At 44.2% G+C, this 21509-nt stretch overlaps 1 protein-coding gene across 2 annotated transcripts in view; it reads right to left on the bottom strand.

Moving 5' to 3' along the window:
- Positions 1-21064, bottom strand: part of LOC138672816 (flotillin-2-like) — a 113847-nt gene extending 92783 nt beyond the window's left edge. The window contains exon 1 of one of the 2 annotated variants that reach the window (XM_069761212.1): positions 20942-21064. Coding sequence is in view for 1 of the 2 variants with exons in the window: in XM_069761211.1 (XP_069617312.1) it covers positions 20942-20990 (49 nt within the window). In the remaining variant the exon portion in view is untranslated. The remainder of the gene's footprint in view (positions 1-20941) is intronic. The other variant, XM_069761211.1, reaches the window with a different exon arrangement.
- Positions 21065-21509: the final 445 nt, after the last annotated feature.

Below are 21509 nucleotides of genomic sequence, written 5' to 3'. Positions count from 1 at the left end.
TAGCGATGTGCCACTGTTTTGTGACGCGCCTTGGACGCTGCTTGCAGCGTCCGCGGCGTGCCCGAGGTCCGTTCCCCGCTCTCGCAGATCGGGGATCTGCGAGAGCGGGGACGTTAAACGCGACCCCGAAAAATACATTGCATTAGCGCAATCCGCTAGCGCTTAGCGCTAAACGGATTGCCCAAACGCAATATGAACCTAGCCTTAGGGTTAGGGTTACAATTAAGGTTAGGGTTAGAATTAGGGCTAGAGTTGGAATTAGGGTTAGAATTAGGCTATGTGCACACGGTGCGGATATGGCTGCGGATCCGCAGCGGATTGGTCGCTGCGGAATCGTAGCAGTTTTCCATTACGTTTACAGTACCACGTAAACCTATGGAAAACCAAATCCGCTGTGCCCATGGTGCGGAAAGTACAGCACGGAAACGCTGCGTTGTATTTTCCGCAGCATGTCAATTCTTTGTGCAGATTCCGCAGCGTTTTACATCTGCTCCATAATAGGAATCCGCAGGTGAAATCCACACAAAATACACTGGAAATCCGCGGTAAATCCGCAGGTAAAGCGCAGTGCGTTTTACCTGCAGATTTTTCAAAAACGGAGCGGAAAAATCCCCACACAAATCCGCAACGTGGGCACATAGCCTTAGGGTTAGGGTTGGAATTAGAGTTAGGGTTGGAATTAGGGTTAAGACTGGGGTTAGGGTTGTGGTTAGAGTTGGTATTAGGGTTAGGGGTGTGTTGGGGTTAGTGTTGGAGTTAGAATTGAGGGTTTTCCACTGTTTAGGCACATCAGGGGTCTCCAAACGCAACATGGCGCCACCATTGATTTCAGCCAATCTTGCGTTGAAAAAGTCAAATGGTGCTCCCTCCCTTCCGAGCCCCGACGTGTGCCCAAACAGTGGTTTACCCCCACATATGGGGTAATATCGTACTCAGGAGAAACTGGACAACTTTTGGGGACCAATTTCTCCTATAACCCTTGGGAAAATAAAAAAATTGCGGGCTAAAAAATTATGTTTGAGGAAAGAAAAATTATTTTTTATTTTCACGGCTCTGCGTTATACACTTCTGTGAACCACTTGGGGGTTCAAAGTGCTCACCACACATCTAGATAAGTTCCTTTGGGGGTCCAGTTTCCAAAATGGGGTCATTTGTGGGGAGTTTCTACTGTTTAGGCACATCAGGGGCTCTGCAAACGCAACGTGACGCCCGCAGAGCATTCCATCAAAGTCTGCATTTTAAAACGTCACTACTTCCCTTCCGAACCCCGACGTGTGCCCAAACAGTGGTTTACCCCCACATATGGGGTATCAGCGTACTCAGGAGAAACTGGACAACAACTTTTGGGGTCAAATTTCTCCTGTTACCTTTGGGAAAATAAAAAATTGGGGGCTAAAAAATCATTTTTGAGAAAATAAAAATTATTTTTTATTTTCATGGCTCTGCGTTATAAACTTCTGTGAAGCACTTGGGGTTCAAAGTGCTCACCACACATCTAGATAAGTTCATTTGGGGGTCTAGTTTCCAAAATGGGGTCACTTGTGGGGGAGCTCCAATGTTTAGGCACACGGGGGCTCTCCAAACGCGACATGGTGTCCGCTAACGATTGGAGCTAATTTTCCATTCAAAAAGTCAAATGGCGCGCCTTCCCTTCCGAGCCTTGCCGTGTGCCCAAACAGTGCTTTACCCCCACATATGAGGTATCGGCGTACTCAGGAGAAATTGCCCAACAAATTTTAGGATCCATTTTGTCCTATTGCTCATGTGAAAATGAAAAAATTGAGGCTAAAATAAATTTTTTGTGAAAAAAAAAGTAGTTTTTCATTTTTACGGATCAATTTGTGAAGCATCTGAGGGTTTAAAGTGCTCACTATGCATCTAGATAAGTTCCTTGGGGCGTCTAGTTTCCAAAATGGGGTCACTTGTGGGGGAGCTCCAATGTTTAGGCACACTGGGGCTCTCCAAACGCAACATGGTGTTCGCTAAAGAGTGGAGCCAATTTTTCATTTAAAAAGTCAAATGGCGCTCCTTCCCTTCCGAGCCCTGCCGTGTGCCCAAACAGTGGTTTACCCCCACATATGAGGTATCAGCGTACTCAGGACAAATTGGACAACAACTTTCGTGGTTCAGTTTCTCCTTTTACCATTGGGAAAATAAAAAAATTGTTGCTAAAAGATCATTTTTGTGACTAAAAAGTTAAATGTTCATTTTTTCCTTCCATGTTGCTTCTGCTGCTGTGAAGCACCTGAAGGGTTAATAAACTTCTTGAATGTGGTTTTGAGTATCTTGAGGGGTGTAGTTTTTAGAATGGTGTCACTTTTGGGTATTTTCAGCCAAATAGACCCCTCAAACTGACTTCAAATGTGAGGTGGTCCCTAAAAAAAATGGTTTTGTAAATTTTTTTGTAAAAATGAGAAATCGCTGGTCAAATTTTAACCCTTATAACTTCCTAGCAAAATAAAATTTTGTTTCCAAAATTGTGCTGATGTAAAGTAGACATGTGGGTAATGTTATTTATTAACTATTTTGTGTCACATAACTCACTGGTTTAACAAAATAAAAATTCAAAATGTGAAAATTGCGAAATTTTCAAAATTTTCGCCAAATTTCCGGTTTTATCACAAATAAACGCAGATTATTGACCTAAATTTACCACTAACATGAAGCCCAATATGTCACGAAAAAACACTCTCAGAACCGCTAGCATCCGTTGAAGCGTTCCTGAATTATTACCTCATAAAGGGACACTGGTCAGATTTGCAAAAAACGGCCAGGTCATTAAGGTCAAAATAGGCTGGGTCATGAAGGGGTTAAAGGGAACCTGTCACCCCCAAAATCGAAGGTGAGCTAAGCCCACTGGCATCGGGGGCTTATCTACAGCATGTAAAAAAATGATTTTTAAATCCAAAATGTTGATTTACTGAAATGTATATTCAGTAAATGCACTCAATAGTTGGTCAGGGATCCTTTGGCATCAATTACTGCATCAATGCGGCGTGGCATGGAGTTGATCAGCCTTTGGCACTGCTGACGTGTTATGGAAGCCCAGGTTGCTTTGATAGCAGCCTTCAGCTCGTCTGCATTGTTGGGTTTGGTGTCTCTCATCTTGCTCTTTACAATACCCCATGGATTCTCTATGGGGTTAAAGAGAACCTGTCACCCCCAAAATCGAAGGTGAGCTAAGCCCACCGGCATCAGGGGCTTATCTACAGCATTCTGTAATGCTGTAGATAAGCCCCCGATGTATCTTGAAAGATGAGAAAAAGAGGTTAGATTATACTCACCCAGTGGTGGTCCCACTGCAGTCTGGTCCGATGGGCGCTGCGGTCCAGTCCGGAGCCTCCCATCTTCATAGGATGATGTCCTCTTCTTCACGCTGCGGCTCCGGCGCAGGCGTACTTTGTCTGCCCTGTTGAGGGCAGAGCAAAGTACTGCAGTGCGCAGGCCGGGCTTCTCTGACCTTTCCCGGCAACAGGGCAGACAAAGTACGCCTGCGCCGGAGCCGCAGCGTGAAGACAAAAAGAGGACGTCATCCTATGAAGATGGGAGCCCCAGGACCGGACCGCGACGCCCATCGGACCAGACTGCAGCGGGGCCACCCCTGGGTGAGTATAATCTAACCTCTTTTTCTCATCTTTCAGGATACATCGGGGGCTTATCTACAGCATTACAGAATAACCAGTGCTGTGGACTCGGAAGTCAGACACCGACTCCACAGCACTGTGTTGTCCAGCCTTGCCCAACTGCTAACTAAACAGAGCAGACCCTGGCTTCTCAAACACGGGTGAGCTAGCCCCAAGCTCGGTCACACACAAATAGCTATCGTCCATAGCAACCATTGATACTCGCGGTTCTCTGCACACAGACTGGGCATTTGATCATAATCCCATAGATCAGTCCTTTGCCCACAGCAGACTTCATACACAGAAGAAGAACAATCCCAACAGTTGCGGTATCCCCTTCAGCAGCTTTCAATGACAAAAATTCAACTCCAGGAACAGTTCACACTGATGAGGCAGCAGCTTCGACACGGTTCTCTGCAGCTCTCACAAGTGCAATCGCCATTCAGAGAGGGACCTCGGCATGTGCCACTCTCTCACCTACAGCTCGCACTATGGCTGGACACTCACCAACATCATGCTTGACTTTACAGGTGCATCTAATCAAGACACTGCAGAGCTTTGATTTAACCCTGTCCTTCCCAGCTGTGCTACATATCCCCCCTCTGCCCAAAGCCGAGGGCTATAATATATATACACAAACACTACCGTTCAAAAGTTTAGTGTCACTTAGAAATTTGGTTATTTTTGAAAGAAAAGCTCAGTTTTTTCCAATTAAGGTAACATTAAATTATTCAGAAATACACTCCATACATTGTTAATGTGGTAAATGACTATTCGGGATTCAAACATCTGGTTTGTAATGCAATATCTTCATAGGTGTATAGAGGCCCATTTCCAACAACCATTACTCCAGTGTTCTTATGGTACTTTGTGTTTGCAAACTGTGTAAGAAGGATAATGGATGGTTAGAATACCCTTGCAAACCCTTGTGCAAGTATGTTAGCACAGCTGAAAACAGAACCTATAATCCTGACCTTCCTTTGAGCTAGTTGAGAATCTGGAGCACTACATTTGCTGGTTCCATTAAACTCTCAAAATGGCCAGAAAAAAAGAACTATCATGTGAAACTTTACAGTCTATTCTTGTTCTTAGAAATGAAGGCTATTCCATGTGAGAAATTGCCAAGAAACTGAAGATTTCCTACAACATTGTGTACTATTCCCTTCAGAGGAGAGCACAAACAGGCTCTAACCAGAGTAGAAAGAGAAGTGGGAGGCCCCGCTGCACAACTGAGTAACAAGACAAGTACATTAGAGTCTTTAGTTTGAGAAATCGATGCCTTTCAGGTCCTCAACTGGCAGCTTCATTAAATAGTACCTGCAAGATGTCAGTGTCAATGTCTACAGTGAAGAGGCGACTCCGGGATGCTGGCCTTCAGGGCAGATGTTGTGAATTCCGCTCTTGGGCTCCCTCTGGTGGTTGTAAGTAGCATTTTTGTGAGTTCTGCTCTTGGGCTCCCTCCTGTGGTTTTGAGTGGTATGGCTGCTTCTTGGATTTAGCTTCAGCAGCTGTTTTCACTGATCGTCTTTCTGGCTCGGCTATATTAGTCTGGCCTTATCCCTCATTCAATGCCAGTTGTCAATTGTTCCTGCCTGGAGTCATTGCTCTTAGGATTTTCCTGACACTCTGACCAGTTCAGCAAAAGCTAAGTCCTTGCTTGTCCTTTTGCAGTACACTTGTTGTGGACTTTGTTGTTCAGCACTTTCTATGTTTTGTTCATTTGTCCAGCTTATCAGTATGGATCTATTCAGCTAGGCTGGAAGCTCTGGGCAGCAGAGTTTGCCCTCCACACCTTTAGTCAGGTGTGGAGATTTTTGCATTCCTCTGCGGTGGACTTTTTCTAGTTTTTATTACTGACCGCACAGCGTTCTGTCCTGTACTATCTCTATCTAGCTAGAAGTGGCCTCCTGTGCTTAATCTTGTTTCATACTACGTATGTCATTTCCTTCTCCTCTCACAGTCATTACTTGTGAGGGGCTAATCTATCCTTTGGGGATTTTCTCTGAGGCAAGATAGTTATCCTGCTTCTATCTTTAGGGGTAGTTAGCTCTTAGGCTGTGACGAGATGCCTAGGCAGAGTTAGGAGCATTCCACGGCTACTTCTAGTGTTGTGTCGAGCTTAGGGACTGCGGTCAGTATAGTTACCACCTGCTCAGAGCTAGTCGCATGTCGCTCCTTAATCACCAGACCATAACAGGCAGAGTGGCAAAGAAAAAGCGATATCGGAGACTGGCTAATAAAAGGAAAAGATTAATATGGGCAAAAGAACACAAACATTGGACAGAGGAAGATTGGAAAAAAGTGCTATGGACAGACGAATCCAAGTTTGAGGTGTTTGGATCGCACAGAAGAACATTTGTGAGAAGCAGAACTGAAAAGATGCTGGAAAAGTGCCTGACACCATCCTTCAAGCATGATGGAGGTAATGTGATGGTCTGGGGTTGCTTTGGTGCTGGTTAAGTAGGAGATTTGTACAAGGTAAAAGGGTTTTTGAATAAGGAAGGCTATCACTCCATTTTGCAATGCCATACCATACCCTGTGGTCAGCGTTTGATTGGAGCCAATTTCATCCCACAACAGGACAATGACCCAGAGCACACCTCCAAATTATGCAAGAACTATTTAGGGAAGAAGCAGGCAGCTGGTATTCTATCTGTAATGGAGTGGCCAGCGCAGTCAACAGACCTCAACCCCATTGAGCCGTTGTGGGAGCAGATTGACAGTATGGTAAGCAAAAAGTGCCCATCAAGCCAACCCAACTTGTGGGAGGGGCTTCTGGAAGCATGGGGTGAAATTTCTCCAGATTACCTCAGCAAATTAACTGCTAGAATGCCAAAGGTCTGCAATGATGTAATTGCTGCAAAGGGAGCATTATTTCACTAAAGCAAAGCTTGAAGTTGAAAATTATTATTTCAAATAAAAATCTTTTTTTCGAACCTTGTCAATGTCTGTACTAGATTTTCAATTCATTTGGCAACTCATATGATTAATAAAAGTATGAGTTTTCATGGAAAACAATATATATATATATATATATATATATATATATATAAAATTTCAACCATGCCAAAGGAGTTGAAAAGAGAGGTTTTGAGTGAGGAAAAGAAGGGCTCATTTCTGGCTTTACTAGCAGAGGGATACAGTGAGCGTCATGTTGCCTCCATTATTAAAATTTCCAAGACGGCAGTCCGTTACAACGAAGTCAAGCAGCAGACATTGGGGACAACAAAGCTACAGACTGGCAGAGGGTGAAAAAGACCTTCCACTGACCGGGATAACCGTCATCTTATTTGAATGTGACTCAGCAACCGCAGGATGACATCAAGTGACCTACAAAAAGGCATGTCAAACGGCAGCTAGGGTGAAGTGCACGGCAACAACAGTTCATAACAGGCTCCTAGAGGCAGGGCAAGAGTCATGTAAAGCTAGAAAAAAGCCTTTTTCATCAATGAGAAGCAAAGGAGAGCCAGGCTGAAGTTTGCCAAAGACCATCAGGATTGGACCATAGAGGACTGGAAAAAGGTAGTCTTCTCTGATAAGTCTAATTTTCAGCTTTGCCCAACACCTGGTCATCTAATGGTTAGACGGAGACCTGTAGAGGTGTACAAGCCACGGTGTCTTGCGCACACTGTGAAATTTGGTGGAGAATCGGTGATGATCTGCAGATGCTTCAGCAAGGCTGGAATTGGGCAGGTTAATCTTTGAGAAGGATGTATGAATCAAGCAACATACAAGGTTATCCTGGAAAAACAGTTGATTCCTTCTGCTCAGACAATGTTCTCCAACTGTGAGGTCTGTTTTTAGCAGCAAGACAATGTGCCATGCCACACAGCTAGGTCAATCAATATGTGGATGAAGGACCACCACATCAAATCCCTGTCATGGCCAGCCCAATCTCCAGACCTGAACCCCACTGATAAACTCTGGAATGTAATCAAGAGGAAGGTGGATAGTCACAAGCCAGGAGTGGCATAAGGTCACTCAAAAGCAGTGTGAAAGACTGGTGGAAAGCATGCCAAGAAGAATGAAAGCTGTGATTAAAAATCATGGCTATTCCACAACATATTGATTTCTGACCTCTTCCTTAGTTAAAACATTAGTATTGTTGTTTATAAATGATTACAAACTTGTTTTCTTGTTTTCATTATTTGAGGTCTGCAAGCAATGCATTTTTTTGTTATTTTGAGCATTTCTCATTTTCTGAAAATAAATACAAAATGTAGTGCTTGTAAATTCGGAGACATGTTGTCAGTAGTTTATAGAATAAAAGAGCATTTTACATTTTACTCAAAAATATACCCATAAAGAGACAAATCAAACTGAATATTTTGCAGTGGTCTCTTAATTTTTGCTAGAGCTGTATAAAATATTATGGAGTGATATTTTTAGCCAAAATACGCAAGCTCTCATCTCTAGCAAAGTGTCATCAGTGCCTTAAGAGTCCTAGACTAAAATTAAGTTTAAGTCACTGCATTACATGCTTCTGTGTGATTGGCGTCATATACAAGCCTTATCAGTGTCTAATACCAGGCAGTCCTCCTAATGGATGATCGGTGTGCAAAGGGCTGTTCTATCAGTATTTTGCACTTCCTCTGCCTCAGCCTTTTATCATGGGGTTGTGCTGTATCCAGCAGTGCATTAGTATTGTGGCAAGGTAATGGAAAATAATAATAAATAATAATAATAAAAAAACAACAACAATAATGATGATAATAATAATACCCTAGCATTAAATTTCTGCTTCCATGACCAAACATTGAGTTCAATGATCGGGTTCATGTCTGTGCAGAAAGCTCTTAACCCTCCGTCACATACAACTGATCTGACAGGCGCTTCTCTTTTACTTTCATTTCTCCTTCCTCACCAGATTGTGAGGAAACCCCCTCCCTCCAGGTAGTCTCCTGTCTCTTGAAGGTCTGTGAAACCTGATATCACAGTTGGATTTCAGAGCTTCAGGGGAGAGGATATAGCTGCACAGATCTCTCAGGCTCATTGTATGTGAATACGTCACATTCAGTAAGGTTGGTATTTTATGTTTTTATTCATCACAATAGTTTATTTAGCTTGTTTTATGAATGTATAGCACAAAATGTGAGGATATTTCATAGAAATAAGGGAGATATTATAAAAGAAAGTGTGCTGCTCAGGCATATACAGTAGTTCCCTAACATATTCCTTCTTTTGCTTCAGATTATCTGCTGAAATGGAGAGGAAAATGTACAATTTATCCAAACAACTTGATGTTGAGGAAGTAACAAACATGCTGTTAGATGATAGAGACCTCACACTGAATGAGGATTTAGGAGAGGAAAGTGAGATTGATTCTCATGATGAGGTGGAAGAATGTGTCCTGGATTCTGAAACAGAGCAAGATGGTGACAGTGGTGAGGATGAAGAAGTTGGGTCATATTATATTGGAAAAGAACTAGTACTTGGAGAGCTACGCAGGAGAAGCGTGAAAACAATCGGTATCCCCTCTCGCCTTCAAGTTCAGCTCAAAAGGTTCCGCCCAGAAGATGATGGTGAAAACTCACCATCTGCACCACCTCACAAAAGAAGGAGATGCACCACCTGCCAAACGGAAAGCGGAACCAGAAGGCTTTCAAATTATGAATGTCTCAAATGTCATAAAGCAATTTGCCTGACACATGCAAAAATGGTGTGTAATTCTTGCTATTTGCTCTGCAAGTGTGACTTTTCTGGGGAAACCTCAGCATCTACTTCTGATTGAATATGTTTTTAATAGTACTTAAGGTACCTTAAAATTAAGTTTGTGCTCAAAAATTTTCTTTGTACATTTTTTTGAGAGAGTCGAACTGGGGACTATTTGGCGGGAGTTTTGAAAAGTTGGTATTTCATAGTTATTAGTTTTATGTTAAGTAAATGTTTTTTTTTGCAACTGATTATGTGTAGTTTCTTTTATTACATCCCTATGAAGGTCACTGATCACTTTTAGAGCACTGAAATTGCAAACATTAGATATTATAGGTATTTTTCCAGCAGGCGCCTGACAGGCACATTGTATGTGAACTCGTTAGTCCGAATATTGTATGTGACGGAGGGTTAAAAGTGAGTTTAATAAAAGCATGAGTGAACATATACAAACTCAAATTAGGAAATACAAAAATTCCAACAAGCAAAGTTGTAAAAAAAAAAAAGGTGCAGTCCAAACACAGAACTACAAAGTGGTGAAAGATTACATGAAAAATCCCTTTTTGTGTCACATACCATAATTCGTATGTGGAATAAGATGCAGGTTTCTGAGTGAACTACACAGACAGATAAGCTCCAATCACAATGCAAAGAGCCTTGTTTGCATATACACAAGTAAGCAAGGGAGATCTTATGTATGCAAGTAAAAGATTTTAGTCTCAAGGAAAGCATCATGGCAGCTTCCTGTGTCCACTGGGATTTCCCTGGCACTTTGCTTTCTCGGCAGCCGTTAGTATTTCACATTGGGCATGTCTGTTGACGTCACTGGGTTTTTTGCTCGCATGCGCAGTTTGACATGATGGCGGTGGAGGAAGTGACATCGCGGCCGGCTGGATTCCGGAGCGTATGCGCCGCTGATTGATTTTCCTTATAAAAAGGGAGTTGGGAAGATGGGACATTATACTTACTCCCTTTGATAAAGCAATCGGCGAAACGCGCATCAGGGGCCACCTGGGGTGCTGTCTTGGTCTGGACTCATGGATAAGCCGGCTTATGGGTGATATAACTCTGCTATGGCCATTTTATATGGGTATTCTCATATTACACTGTTGGTTTATATATAATACCACCTTGGTGCAGCTGCAATATTTCTTCACCCGGCTTTTTCCCTAGTCCATTTATGCTTTTGACCATTCACTTACCCCTTATTTACCTCTTTGTCCTCCTTTGTCTAATTATAGCATGTTGATATGAATTTTGTATGATCTGTTTTTATTTAAGTGTTTAATAAAATTTTTGCCATTTTTATCCATATTGTGGCTTGTTGCTACTCCATTTTTCGCTGGTGATTGTAGCTATTGTATCTGGAGTACACCACTATACTGTTGATCTTATATTTTAGTGAGGAGAGCTTGACTGCAATATGCTCTCAACCCCATTACTTTATTGGTGTTTTTTGATTATTGATTCAATATTTATTGGTTCTGTGTCTTTCACAGTTTCTAATCTCAAACACATGGATTTCCGAACCCGTGATCAAACCTGGCTCTCTTGCTTGAACGAGGTTTTTAAGGAGGATTCTGTTGGTATTTCAGAATCAGGATGCAGGGACTCCAAGGAACTAATTGTGCAGTTGAAGGCACTTTTACATAAACGTACTAAACTATGGTGGAACAGGACTTCTTTAGGACAATCCTTGACTCGTGGCTTGATCCCTAGGGGTTAACGTATTCAAACCTTTCCATCTTTTTCTGTGGATGATAAGACTTTCAAAAGGGATTGGGAGGAAGTGGTGAATAAATGTTCACAAGGCTTTATGGAACTGTTAGTGAAACTTGATGATAAAAGATTGGGAGACAATGAGGTTGAAATATCCAGACTAGCATTAAAAATGAGCTTACTCCTGATGTCCTTGATAAGCTAAATGCCGATCTGGAAAAAAACTTCTCAAAGTGGGAGATAGAGATAGGTACCACCAAAACTAGGAAATTACAAAGAGATAATCTTGATTTCCAGGAAAATTAAGTTTATAGATGGAAGGGAAGGAGGGGTAAACACCGAGCCTCCTCACAGGCCAGATCCGAGTCCATATCATCACTTACGTCCATTGATGAGCCCAATTCAACAATTGAACAAAATAAAACTATGGGAAATGAAAGGGTTAAGAATACAAGAAGCATGGGAGGACATTTGATGACCAATAAGAGGAAGCATGCATCTCCTTCTAAATATGGGCAGAAGGCCAAAAATACTACAGTAATTTAGAGGTAAAAAACTTGTCCTTGCATCCCTTATCAGAGGCGCAGTCTGAACTTTTGAGACTGGGTTTAAATTTTGTTCCTTCTAATAGCTTTGATTTTTTTTTACAGCCTTGAAGGATGTGCACGTCTAGTGTCGAAAATTGATGCTGAAAAAATTGCACAATTGGACATTACTGATATGACAGAACAACAAGCACTAGTAGCTTTGGAGGAGCTATTAGGCCATGTGCACACGTTCAGGTTTTTTTGCGTTTTTTTCGTGCTAAAAACGCTATAAAAACTCATTAATAATGCATACATTGTGCATTCTATCATTTAGAATGCATTCTGCATGTTTTGTGCACATGGATGCGTTTTTTTCCGCGAAAAAAAACGCATCGCGATAAAAAAATGAGCATGTTCATTATTTTTGCGGATTTTCTGCGTTTTTCCCACAATTCTATGCATTTGGGAAAAAACGCACAAAAACGCACCAAAAACGCATCAAAATCGCGGTAAAAAGCGGATTTCTGGCAGAAATGTCCGATTTTTGTCAGGAAAATTTCTGCAAGAAATCCTGACGTGTGCACATACCCTTAAGGGAGCAACAATCTGATTTGACAGGTACCTTTCCACAGTCAATTGTCCCCAGATCTCTTACGTTCCCCCCTTTGTCTGTCTGACCACAGGTGGATACCTTCTGTAGATTAGTTACAGAGGATTTAAAAAAAAAAAAAAAAGATATAAAAAAATATACGGAATGACAATCTTACAAATGTACAAAGACGAGCCTTAAAAGAATTACAGTCCCTAGATGATGTGGTCATTAAACCTGTAGACAAGGGGGGAACGTTGTGATCTGGCCGACCGAGAAATATGAGAAAGAGGCGTTCCACCAGCTCTGAAACAAGGACACATATCAGGTGTTGCCTCATAACCCTTTGGTTCTTTTTGACTCAATTGGAGTCAATTATTTTTGATGCCTACGAGTCAGATATTTTCCCAAAGAAGGTTATAGAAGGGTTGTTACCTAAGTATCCGAAGGTGACAACTTTATACTTGCTACCCAAGATATACAAAGACCCTGTTTGTCCTCCTGGCCGGCCAATTGTCTCTGGCATAGGAGGTTTGAGCAATAATAATTGTAAATTTGTGGATTTTTATCTTAAACCACTAGTGGAGAGGCTCCTACCCTATGTCAGAGACACTATGGATGTACTCACCAGGATTGACAGACTGTCTCTTGAAGGAAATATGACGTTGGTTGTGATTGACATTGAGTCATTATATACAGTACAGACCAAAAGGTTGGACACACCTTCTCACTTGAAGATTTTTCTGTATTTTCATGACTATGAAAATTGTACATTCACACTGAAGGCATCATCAAGAGAATGCCAAGAGTGTGCAAAGCAGTCATCAAAGCAAAAGGTGGCTACCTTGAAGAACCTAGAATATAAGACATAATTTCAGTTGTTTCACACTTTTTTCTTAAGTATATAATTCCACATGTGTTAATTCATAGTTTTGATGCCTTCAGTGTGAATGTACGATTTTCATTGTCATGAAAATACAGAAAAATCTTTAAATGAGGTGTGATGGCCGCAGGGCAGCTCACTTCTTCCTGGAGACGACCAACTGGGATGGTCATCTTATTGATTTCATTATGGATTTGCTGGAGTTCATCTTAACGCACAATTTTTTTGTTTTCAAGGATCTTTTTTAATACAGACTCAAGGTACTGCGATAGGTGTGGCGTGTTCTCCGCCATATACCAACCTGTTTATTTGTTTCTGGGAGAGGCAGGTTTTTCAGTGTACCGGAGCACACACCACGGACCTGGTCCTAGGCTGGTTTCGTTACATTGATGATGTTTTGATGATTTGGGAGGTTAGCGAGACCAGCCTAGTGAAATTTATGCAACAGCTTAAAGATATTCCAATTAATCTTAAGTTTACATACAATTACCATCATAAACAATTGATTTTCTGGACATTACACTGTGTGTTGAGGAAGATGAAACTATTGAGACAGACCTTTATTGTAAGAAGACAGCTGTGAACTCCTTATTACATGCCTCCTGGGCACAGTCAGTCATTAAAGCTATCCCAGTTGGTCAGTTCCTCAGGAGCAGTAAAATAAAGAACTTGGCACTCAACTTTGTATGTCATTGCAAAATGATTTTATATTATTTTTGCAGTCTGTAAATGTTTCGGTCTTATCTAGACCTTCATCAGTCCATGAGTGAGGACTAACAGGTGCCAGATGGATTGACAAGTAGTAGTATTACAAGAGACAGACGTGACGACCAGAGCCCAGCGTTGTCCAACAAAGGAACTACAAGCTGAGATATTTCAAGGTAAGAAAAATGGATTTAAAGAATTCATATTCTAAGTGAAGTCAGCTGAAATTTTTAAGTTTAAATGAAAAGTCTAGTTTAGAAGTTTTTTGGCTTTCCTTATATGCAGAATGCAAGATTGCAAATCTAAAGATAGATTCTAAGCTAATATCCAGAGAAAAAGAGAAATTGAAAAATATTTTACATTTGGTTGACGTATTTCATAAGTTTGTTTCAGAGAAATCCAAAAAAGACTGTGTAGAAAAAATTTCTAAGGAAATTAGTGATGTTGACTGAAATGTGGAGAGTGAACAAGATGTAAGACACATGTCTGTAATGGCAACTCAAGGTGACCTTTTGTCTCATGATGTAAAAAAAATGGAAGAAACGTAGAAGGAGACATGAGAACTGACGAAGATGACGTACAAGGAACAGATGTACAAAGACCATTAAAAATAAAAGACGACTCGGAGGCATAACTCCTCCAAACTAAAGCTAGGAAAAACTTGTTGCTGCATAGGCAGCATCAATAGTAAAATGTTGGTCCGGGATGGGGGCGACACACTGGCACTGACTGGAGGGGAGTAGGGAGGGGGCACTGACTTGAGGAGAGTAGGGAGGGGCCAATTCGCGGCCGGACTAAGCCTGTCGCTGATTGGTCGCGCCCGGCCGGCGTGGGATTCCATTACGGAAGTTAGTTACAAACAGACAGAAGTACCCCTTAGACAATTATATATATACTAGATGGTGGCCCGATGGTAACGCATCGGGTATTCTAGAATATGTAGTATATTGCCCAGTCACGTAGTATATTGCCCAGTCACGTAGTATATTGCACAGGCCACGTAGTATATTGCACAGGCCACGTAGTATATTGCTCAGTCATGTAGTATATTGCCCAGCCACGTAGTATATTGCCCAGCCCACGTAGTATATTGCCCAGCCCACGTAGTATATTGCCCAGCCCACGTAGTATATTGCCCAGCCACGTAGTATATTGCCCAGCCACATAGTATATTGCCCAGCCACGTAGTAAATTGCCCAGCCCACGTAGTATATTGCCCAGCTACGTAGTATATTGCCCAGTCACGTAGTATATTGCCCAGCCACGTAGTATATTGCACAGCCACGTACTATATTGCCCAGCCACGTACTATATTGCACAGCAACGTAGTATATTGCACAGCGACGGAGTATACAGCACAGAGCCACATAGTATAGAGACTTAAAAAAATAAAATAAACATATACTCACCTTCCGAAGGCCCGTTGAAGTCCTGCTATACTCACCATCCGCCGCCTTTCCCGCTCCTCGCGACGCTCCCGGGATCGCTCCATTGCAAGCTGCAGCTTCTGGTCCCAGGGAGCGTCGCGAGGAGCGGGAAAGGCAACGGAGGGTGAGTATAGCAGGTTTTTTTTATTTTTTTAATTATTTTTAACATGACATATTTTTACTATTGATGCTGCATAGGCAGCATCAATAGTAAATAGTTGGGGACACACAGGGTTAATAGCAGCTGTAACGGAGTGCGTTACACCGCGGGCCGTTACCGCTGCCATTAACCCTCTGTGAGCGGTGAGTGGAGGGGATTATGGAGCGGGCGCCGGGCAGTGAGTGCAGGGGAGTAGGGGAGGGACTAATCGGACTGTGCCTGTCGCTGATTGGTCGCGGCAGCCATGACAGGCAGCTGCCGAGACCAATCAGCGAATGAATAACCGTGACAGAAGGACAGACAGACAGACGGAAGTGACCCTTAGACAATTATATAGTAGATAGATATATATAAATATATATATACAGTGGGGCAAAAAAGTATTTAGTCAGTCAGCAATAGTGCAAGTTCCACCACTTAAAAAGATGAGAGGCGTCTGTAATTTACATCATAGGTAGACCTCAACTATGGGAGACAAACTGAGAAAAAAAAATCCAGAAAATCACATTGTCTGTTTTTTTTAACATTTTATTTGCATATTATGGTGGAAAATAAGTATTTGGTCAGAAACAAACAATCAAGATTTCTGGCTCTCACAGACCTGTAACTTCTTCTTTAAGAGTCTCCTCTTTCCTCCACTCATTACCTGTAGTAATGGCACCTGTTTAAACTTGTTATCAGTATAAAAAGACACCTGTGCACACCCTCAAACAGTCTGACTCCAAACTCCACTATGGTGAAGACCAAAGAGCTGTCAAAGAACACCAGAAACAAAATTGTAGCCCTGCACCAGGCTGGGAAGACTGAATCTGCAATAGCCAACCAGCTTGGAGTGAAGAAATCAACAGTGGGAGCAATAATTAGAAAATGGAAGACATACAAGACCACTGAGTCAATTACAATTCATGTCACCACTGAGAACCACGACTGCAGCATCCATCACTGACAACTATGAGTACAGTATCTAAACTAACAACCACAACTGGAGAGGACAATGATCCTATGATGCCAAGATGAACTGTGTTGTCATGTTTTTATCACGTTCCAGTGGTTTCCTATCCCCTATAAGACTTCCATGAAAGCTGGTGAACAATAAGGTAATGGTCAGGACACTGCAATCTTGACATATGTCCTGTGCACTAAGGACTGGTTATGGTGCTATGATTAGCAAGGAAGAGTCAATTTAACCCTTGCTGTGCTGACCAAAAAGTCACACCTGTTCCAAGACCAGTGCGGATCATATGGAAGGATTCCAGATGATTTCCAAGGCGAGCCAATTTAAGTCCAGGTCTCTAAAGGTGACACTGCACAGATATTAAAGCTACATTTCATCTATGAACTTTGTTTTCTCATCAACATTTGAATTTATGGACTTTGATTGACACATGAAACACGATCTCTACAGTGCCGTAACTATAAACTTCGGGGCCCCGGGGCAAAACTTCATAGTGGGGCCCCTCAACATTTCAATCACTAGAGGTTGTGCGGAACGTGGTGAAGCCTGCTACGCATTGTTGTATACAACACACAGGCTTCACCACGTTCTGCAAGACCTTTAATAGATTTTGTATATGATGCAAGTTTTAGAAGTTAAATATTCAGTGAATATGTTTGGAAAATTAATAAGGTGAATAATTCCAAAATTTTGCAGCATTTTTCAAATAACTGTATATGTTTAATAAATATTAAGTAGTTTTAAACAGTATATATGTCACGCTCATGCCCTGATTTGTGGGCGTGAGCTCGGGGGGTTTGTGGCCCAACTGTGCCACGAACCAGACTACCCTGGAAGGGGCGTAACTATGACAGCTGCCTTGGTCTTAGCTGGAGCCTCTGATGGTGAGGTCAGACTTGGGTGGCAGGCAGCTGCCAGGTGCTACTCCAGGGTGGTGTCTGTCTGTGGCTACTACTAGGACAGGTGCGGGCATCAGGCAGGACTGGCAGATGAGCACGGATGAAACTCAGACGAGTAGGCTGGCACAGCTGAGACACAGGGCTGGCAGGAACAGCAGAGACACAGGGCTGGCAGGAACGGCAGAGACACAGGGCTGGCAGGAACAGCAGAGACACAGGGCTGGCTGGTGTGGTGTATAAAGGAACAGGTTTGGACCTGTTCACACAAGAGGTGCAGGTATGGATGCAAGCTGGAAGGAAAGGAGTATGAAGAAACAGGTTGGGACCTGTTCACACGGGAGATGCAAGTATAGATATGAAGTATGAAGGAAAGGAGTATGAAGGAACAGGTTGGGACCTGTTCACACAGGAAGAGAAGTGCAAGGCTGCAGATAGGAGCAGAAGAGCAGCAAGAGATAGCGCAGCAACAAAAGCTAAGCAGAGCGGAACCGCAAGGAATGCGGAGAGGAGCTGCAGCAAGAGATTACTGCAGCAGCAGAAGCTAAGCAGAGCGGAGCCACAAGGAATGTGGAGAGGAGCTGCAGCAAGAGATTCCTGCAGCAACAGGAGCAGAGCAGAGTAGAACGAAGCAGAACCGCAGGAGTGCGGAGCAGAGGTAAAGCTGCAAGACAGCGGAGCACAGGCAAAGTCAAAAGAGCCGCAAGAGTGCAGAGCATAAGCAAACAGAAAGGACGCAAGGAAAGACAGCAGGGAAGGAATCCATAGACAAGGAGACAGAGGTAGGACCAAATTCAGACAAGGTAATGGAACAAGACAAGGTACAAGAACAAAGACACAGGGACCAGGATATGCTGCCTCCTGGAGGGCAGACAAACAAGATCAAGGCAAGGCAAGGAGAAAAGCCTCTAGAGAGGGAGTAACAGAGCAAGGCCTGGCAACTCAGAAGCTAAATACAAACTGAGCTAACACATTGCACAGGCCCAGTCCACTGGGTGGAGCTGCACTAAATACTGGAGGCCTCTTGGTAATTGGTCAGGAACCGATTAGACAGGTGCACCTGATTGCTATAAGAACCATAGCGTTCAGGCGCCGCCCCCTATGCACACAGCCAGGAAGCATGCAGAGAGCAGAGGAACAGAATATGAAGCTGGCAAGAAACAGAAACCACAATATGACCTGGAGCAGTGGGTAAGATAGTGTGAGAGATGAGAGGCCATGCCTTGATGCAAGCAGAGTTGTTACAATATATTTAAACTTTGTTCACTTAAACACAGCATTACTTAAACATTACCAATTTGTTCAGTTTTAAACAGCTACTTAAATATTTGTTTCCTAACTTACAGAGAAGCGAATTAATCAATTACTTTGTCAAAGTTGATCTGTTGAGCTCGATCATTCTCAAATGAAAGTAGTTGGGTGGTTGGGGCCCCGGGGCAGTGCCCCGGTTGTAGTTACGGCCATGGGTCTCTACAATATCTATATGCTATCCTGTATTTCAAAAGAATTATAATAAAGATTGTTTTAAAATAATCAAGAAGACAACATTGAGATGAAGACCAGATGACATCAAATGATGATCCGACGTGAGATGCTTCAATTATGTATAGGGAATTATATATATATATATCTATAATATAACGCTGGGAGCATCACTCTGTCCGAAGCCTTTATAGACTGCGCAAGCGCCGGCGCAGTCTGGCCCCCTCAGAGTGACGCTCCCAGGAGATCGTGTTATGCGTAAACACTGAACGCACACCGCGATCTCCACCGGAGAGTCAGGGACCACCAGGAGGGTGAGTATATTCACCTGTCCCCCGTTCCACCGCTGCGTGCGGCTCCGTCGCCCGGGTCCTCTGCTGTGACGTTCACAGCTCAGAGGGCGCGATGACGCGCTTAATGCGCGCCGGCGCCGCCCTCTGACTGACCAGTCACAGCAGAGGAGCCGGAAGATGGCGGCGCGCAGCGGTGGAACTGGACAGACAGGTGAGTATAGCAAGTGCTGGGGGGGCCTGAGCTAGCGGTGATTCCGGCACCTGACCCCCACAGCACGCCGGTGTCCCCGCCTGCTCAGGCCCCCCAGCACTCGGCACCCAGCGACCATAGGTGAGTATGGTATATTTTTTTTTTATATATGGCAGCAGCATACGGGGCATATACAATGGAGCATCTTATGGGGGGCATATAATACAATGGAGCATCTTATGGGGGGGGGCATATAATACAATGGAGCATCTTATGGGGGCATATAATACAATGGAGCATCTTATGGGGGGCATATAATACAATGGAGCATCTTATGGGGGGAATATAATACAATGGAGCATCTTATGGGGGGGGCATATAATACAATGGAGCATCTTATGGGGGCATATAATACAATGGAGCATCTTATGGGGGGCATATAATACAATGGAGCATCTTATGGGGGGCATATAATGCAATGGAGCATCTTATGGGGCCATCAACCATAATGGAGCAGTGTACGGGGGCATATACACTGGAGCATCTTATGGGGGCCATAAACCTTTATGGAGCAGTGTACGGGGGCATACACTATGGAGCATCTTATGGGGGCCATAAACCTTTATGGAGCAGTGTACGGGGGGCATACATTATGGAGCATCTTATGGGGGCCATAAACCATAATGGAGCAGTGTACGGGGGCATATACTATGGAGCATCTTATGGGGGCCATCAACCATAATGGAGCAGCGTATGGGGCATATGGATGGGAGAAGCAAATTAAAGAATGGTGGCGCAGGATGGGAGCAGCACATGACAGAACGGGGGCGAGGGATGGGAGCAGCACATGACAGAACGGGCGCAGGATGGGAGCAGCACATGACAGAACAGGGGCACAGGATGGAAGCAGAACATGACAGAATAGGGCAGCACATGACAGAACGGGGGCGCAGGATGGAAGCAGCACATGACAGAACAGGGGCACAGGATGGAAGCAGCACATGACAGAACGGGGGCGCAGAATGGAAGCAGAACATGACAGAACGGGCGCAGGATGGGAGCAGCACATGACAGAACGGGGGCGCAGGATGGAAGCAGAACATGACAGAACGGGCGCAGGATGGGAGCAGCACATGACAGAACGGGGGCGCAGGATGGAAGCACAACATGACAGAACGGGCGCAGGATGGGAGCAGCACATGACAGAACGGGGGCGCAGGATGGGAGCAGCACATGACAGGATGGGGACGCAGGATGGGTGCAGCACATGTCAGGATGGGGGCGCAGGATGGGAGCAGCACATGACAGAACGGGGGCGCAGGATGGAAGCACAACATGACAGAACGGGCGCAGGATGGGAGCAGCACATGACAGAACGGGGGCGCAGGATGGGAGCAGCACATGACAGGATGGGGACGCAGGATGGGTGCAGCACATGTCAGGATGGGGGCGCAGGATGGGAGCAGAACATGTCAGGATGGGGGCGCAGGATGGGAGCAGCACATGACAGGATGGAGACCATATACCACTATAAATGCTCGCCACCAGGGCGTAGAACGGGTTCAATAGCTAGTAATCTATATACACACAGAGAGTAATATCTACACACACACAATGCCCGCTAATCACACCGTAGTAGATGTGCAGCCCCCTGTGTGCACATAGTGACAGGTCTCGTTTCTTCATAGATCTTTACTTTCAGAAGCCACAGACCCCCCATTACATACAGAATGTTTTTTTTTTGTTTTTTTTTGGGTGGGGGGGAGTGGAGATCTAATCCTGGTGATGATAACAGCACACTATGTGCGGCCGGGCGGGCACAGCCGGGCCCTGCACTCACCGGACACCACCAGCGCCTCGTTGGGCCCCACCGTGTGACAGTTGCCCATGGCTGCGGAGCTCCGTGCGCACAGATCGTTTGTCGCGTTGCGGCTAATGACGACGAGGACAGACAAGACGCTTACGACAACCAAGCGGGGCGGAGTCAGCTGCTCGGTGCGCACGGCCCCTCCGCAGGCATGAATGACTAGAATAGCGCTCTGGAGTTATGGGGCGGAGCTTGGTGTACAGAGGACCAATCACGTGCTCCCAATGCTAACTGTAACAGATTACTCCCTGAGTGACTTGTGAGTAGACAGCGCGGCTCCGCCTCAGAGCTGGGGGGGTGTGACGTGACGTCACGGTTCATCCGATCTGCGGATGGAGATCGCTGTGTGTTGTCATGGAGACAGGAAGACTCGTTATCTGCCCTCAGTGACAGATGCAGAAATCCGCTACTGTTTATAGGGGCTCCCTGCTGTCAGTTATAGGGGCGCCCTGCTGTCAGTTATAGGGGCTCCCCGCTGTCAGTTATAGGGGCTCCCTTCTGTCAGTTATAGGGGCGCCCTGCTGTCAGTTATAGGGGCTCC

This window comes from Ranitomeya imitator, chromosome 3 (genome assembly GCF_032444005.1).
Source record: "Ranitomeya imitator isolate aRanImi1 chromosome 3, aRanImi1.pri, whole genome shotgun sequence".
NCBI lineage: Eukaryota > Metazoa > Chordata > Amphibia > Anura > Dendrobatidae > Ranitomeya > Ranitomeya imitator.
This window is presented reverse-complemented; position numbering and strand designations above follow the sequence as displayed.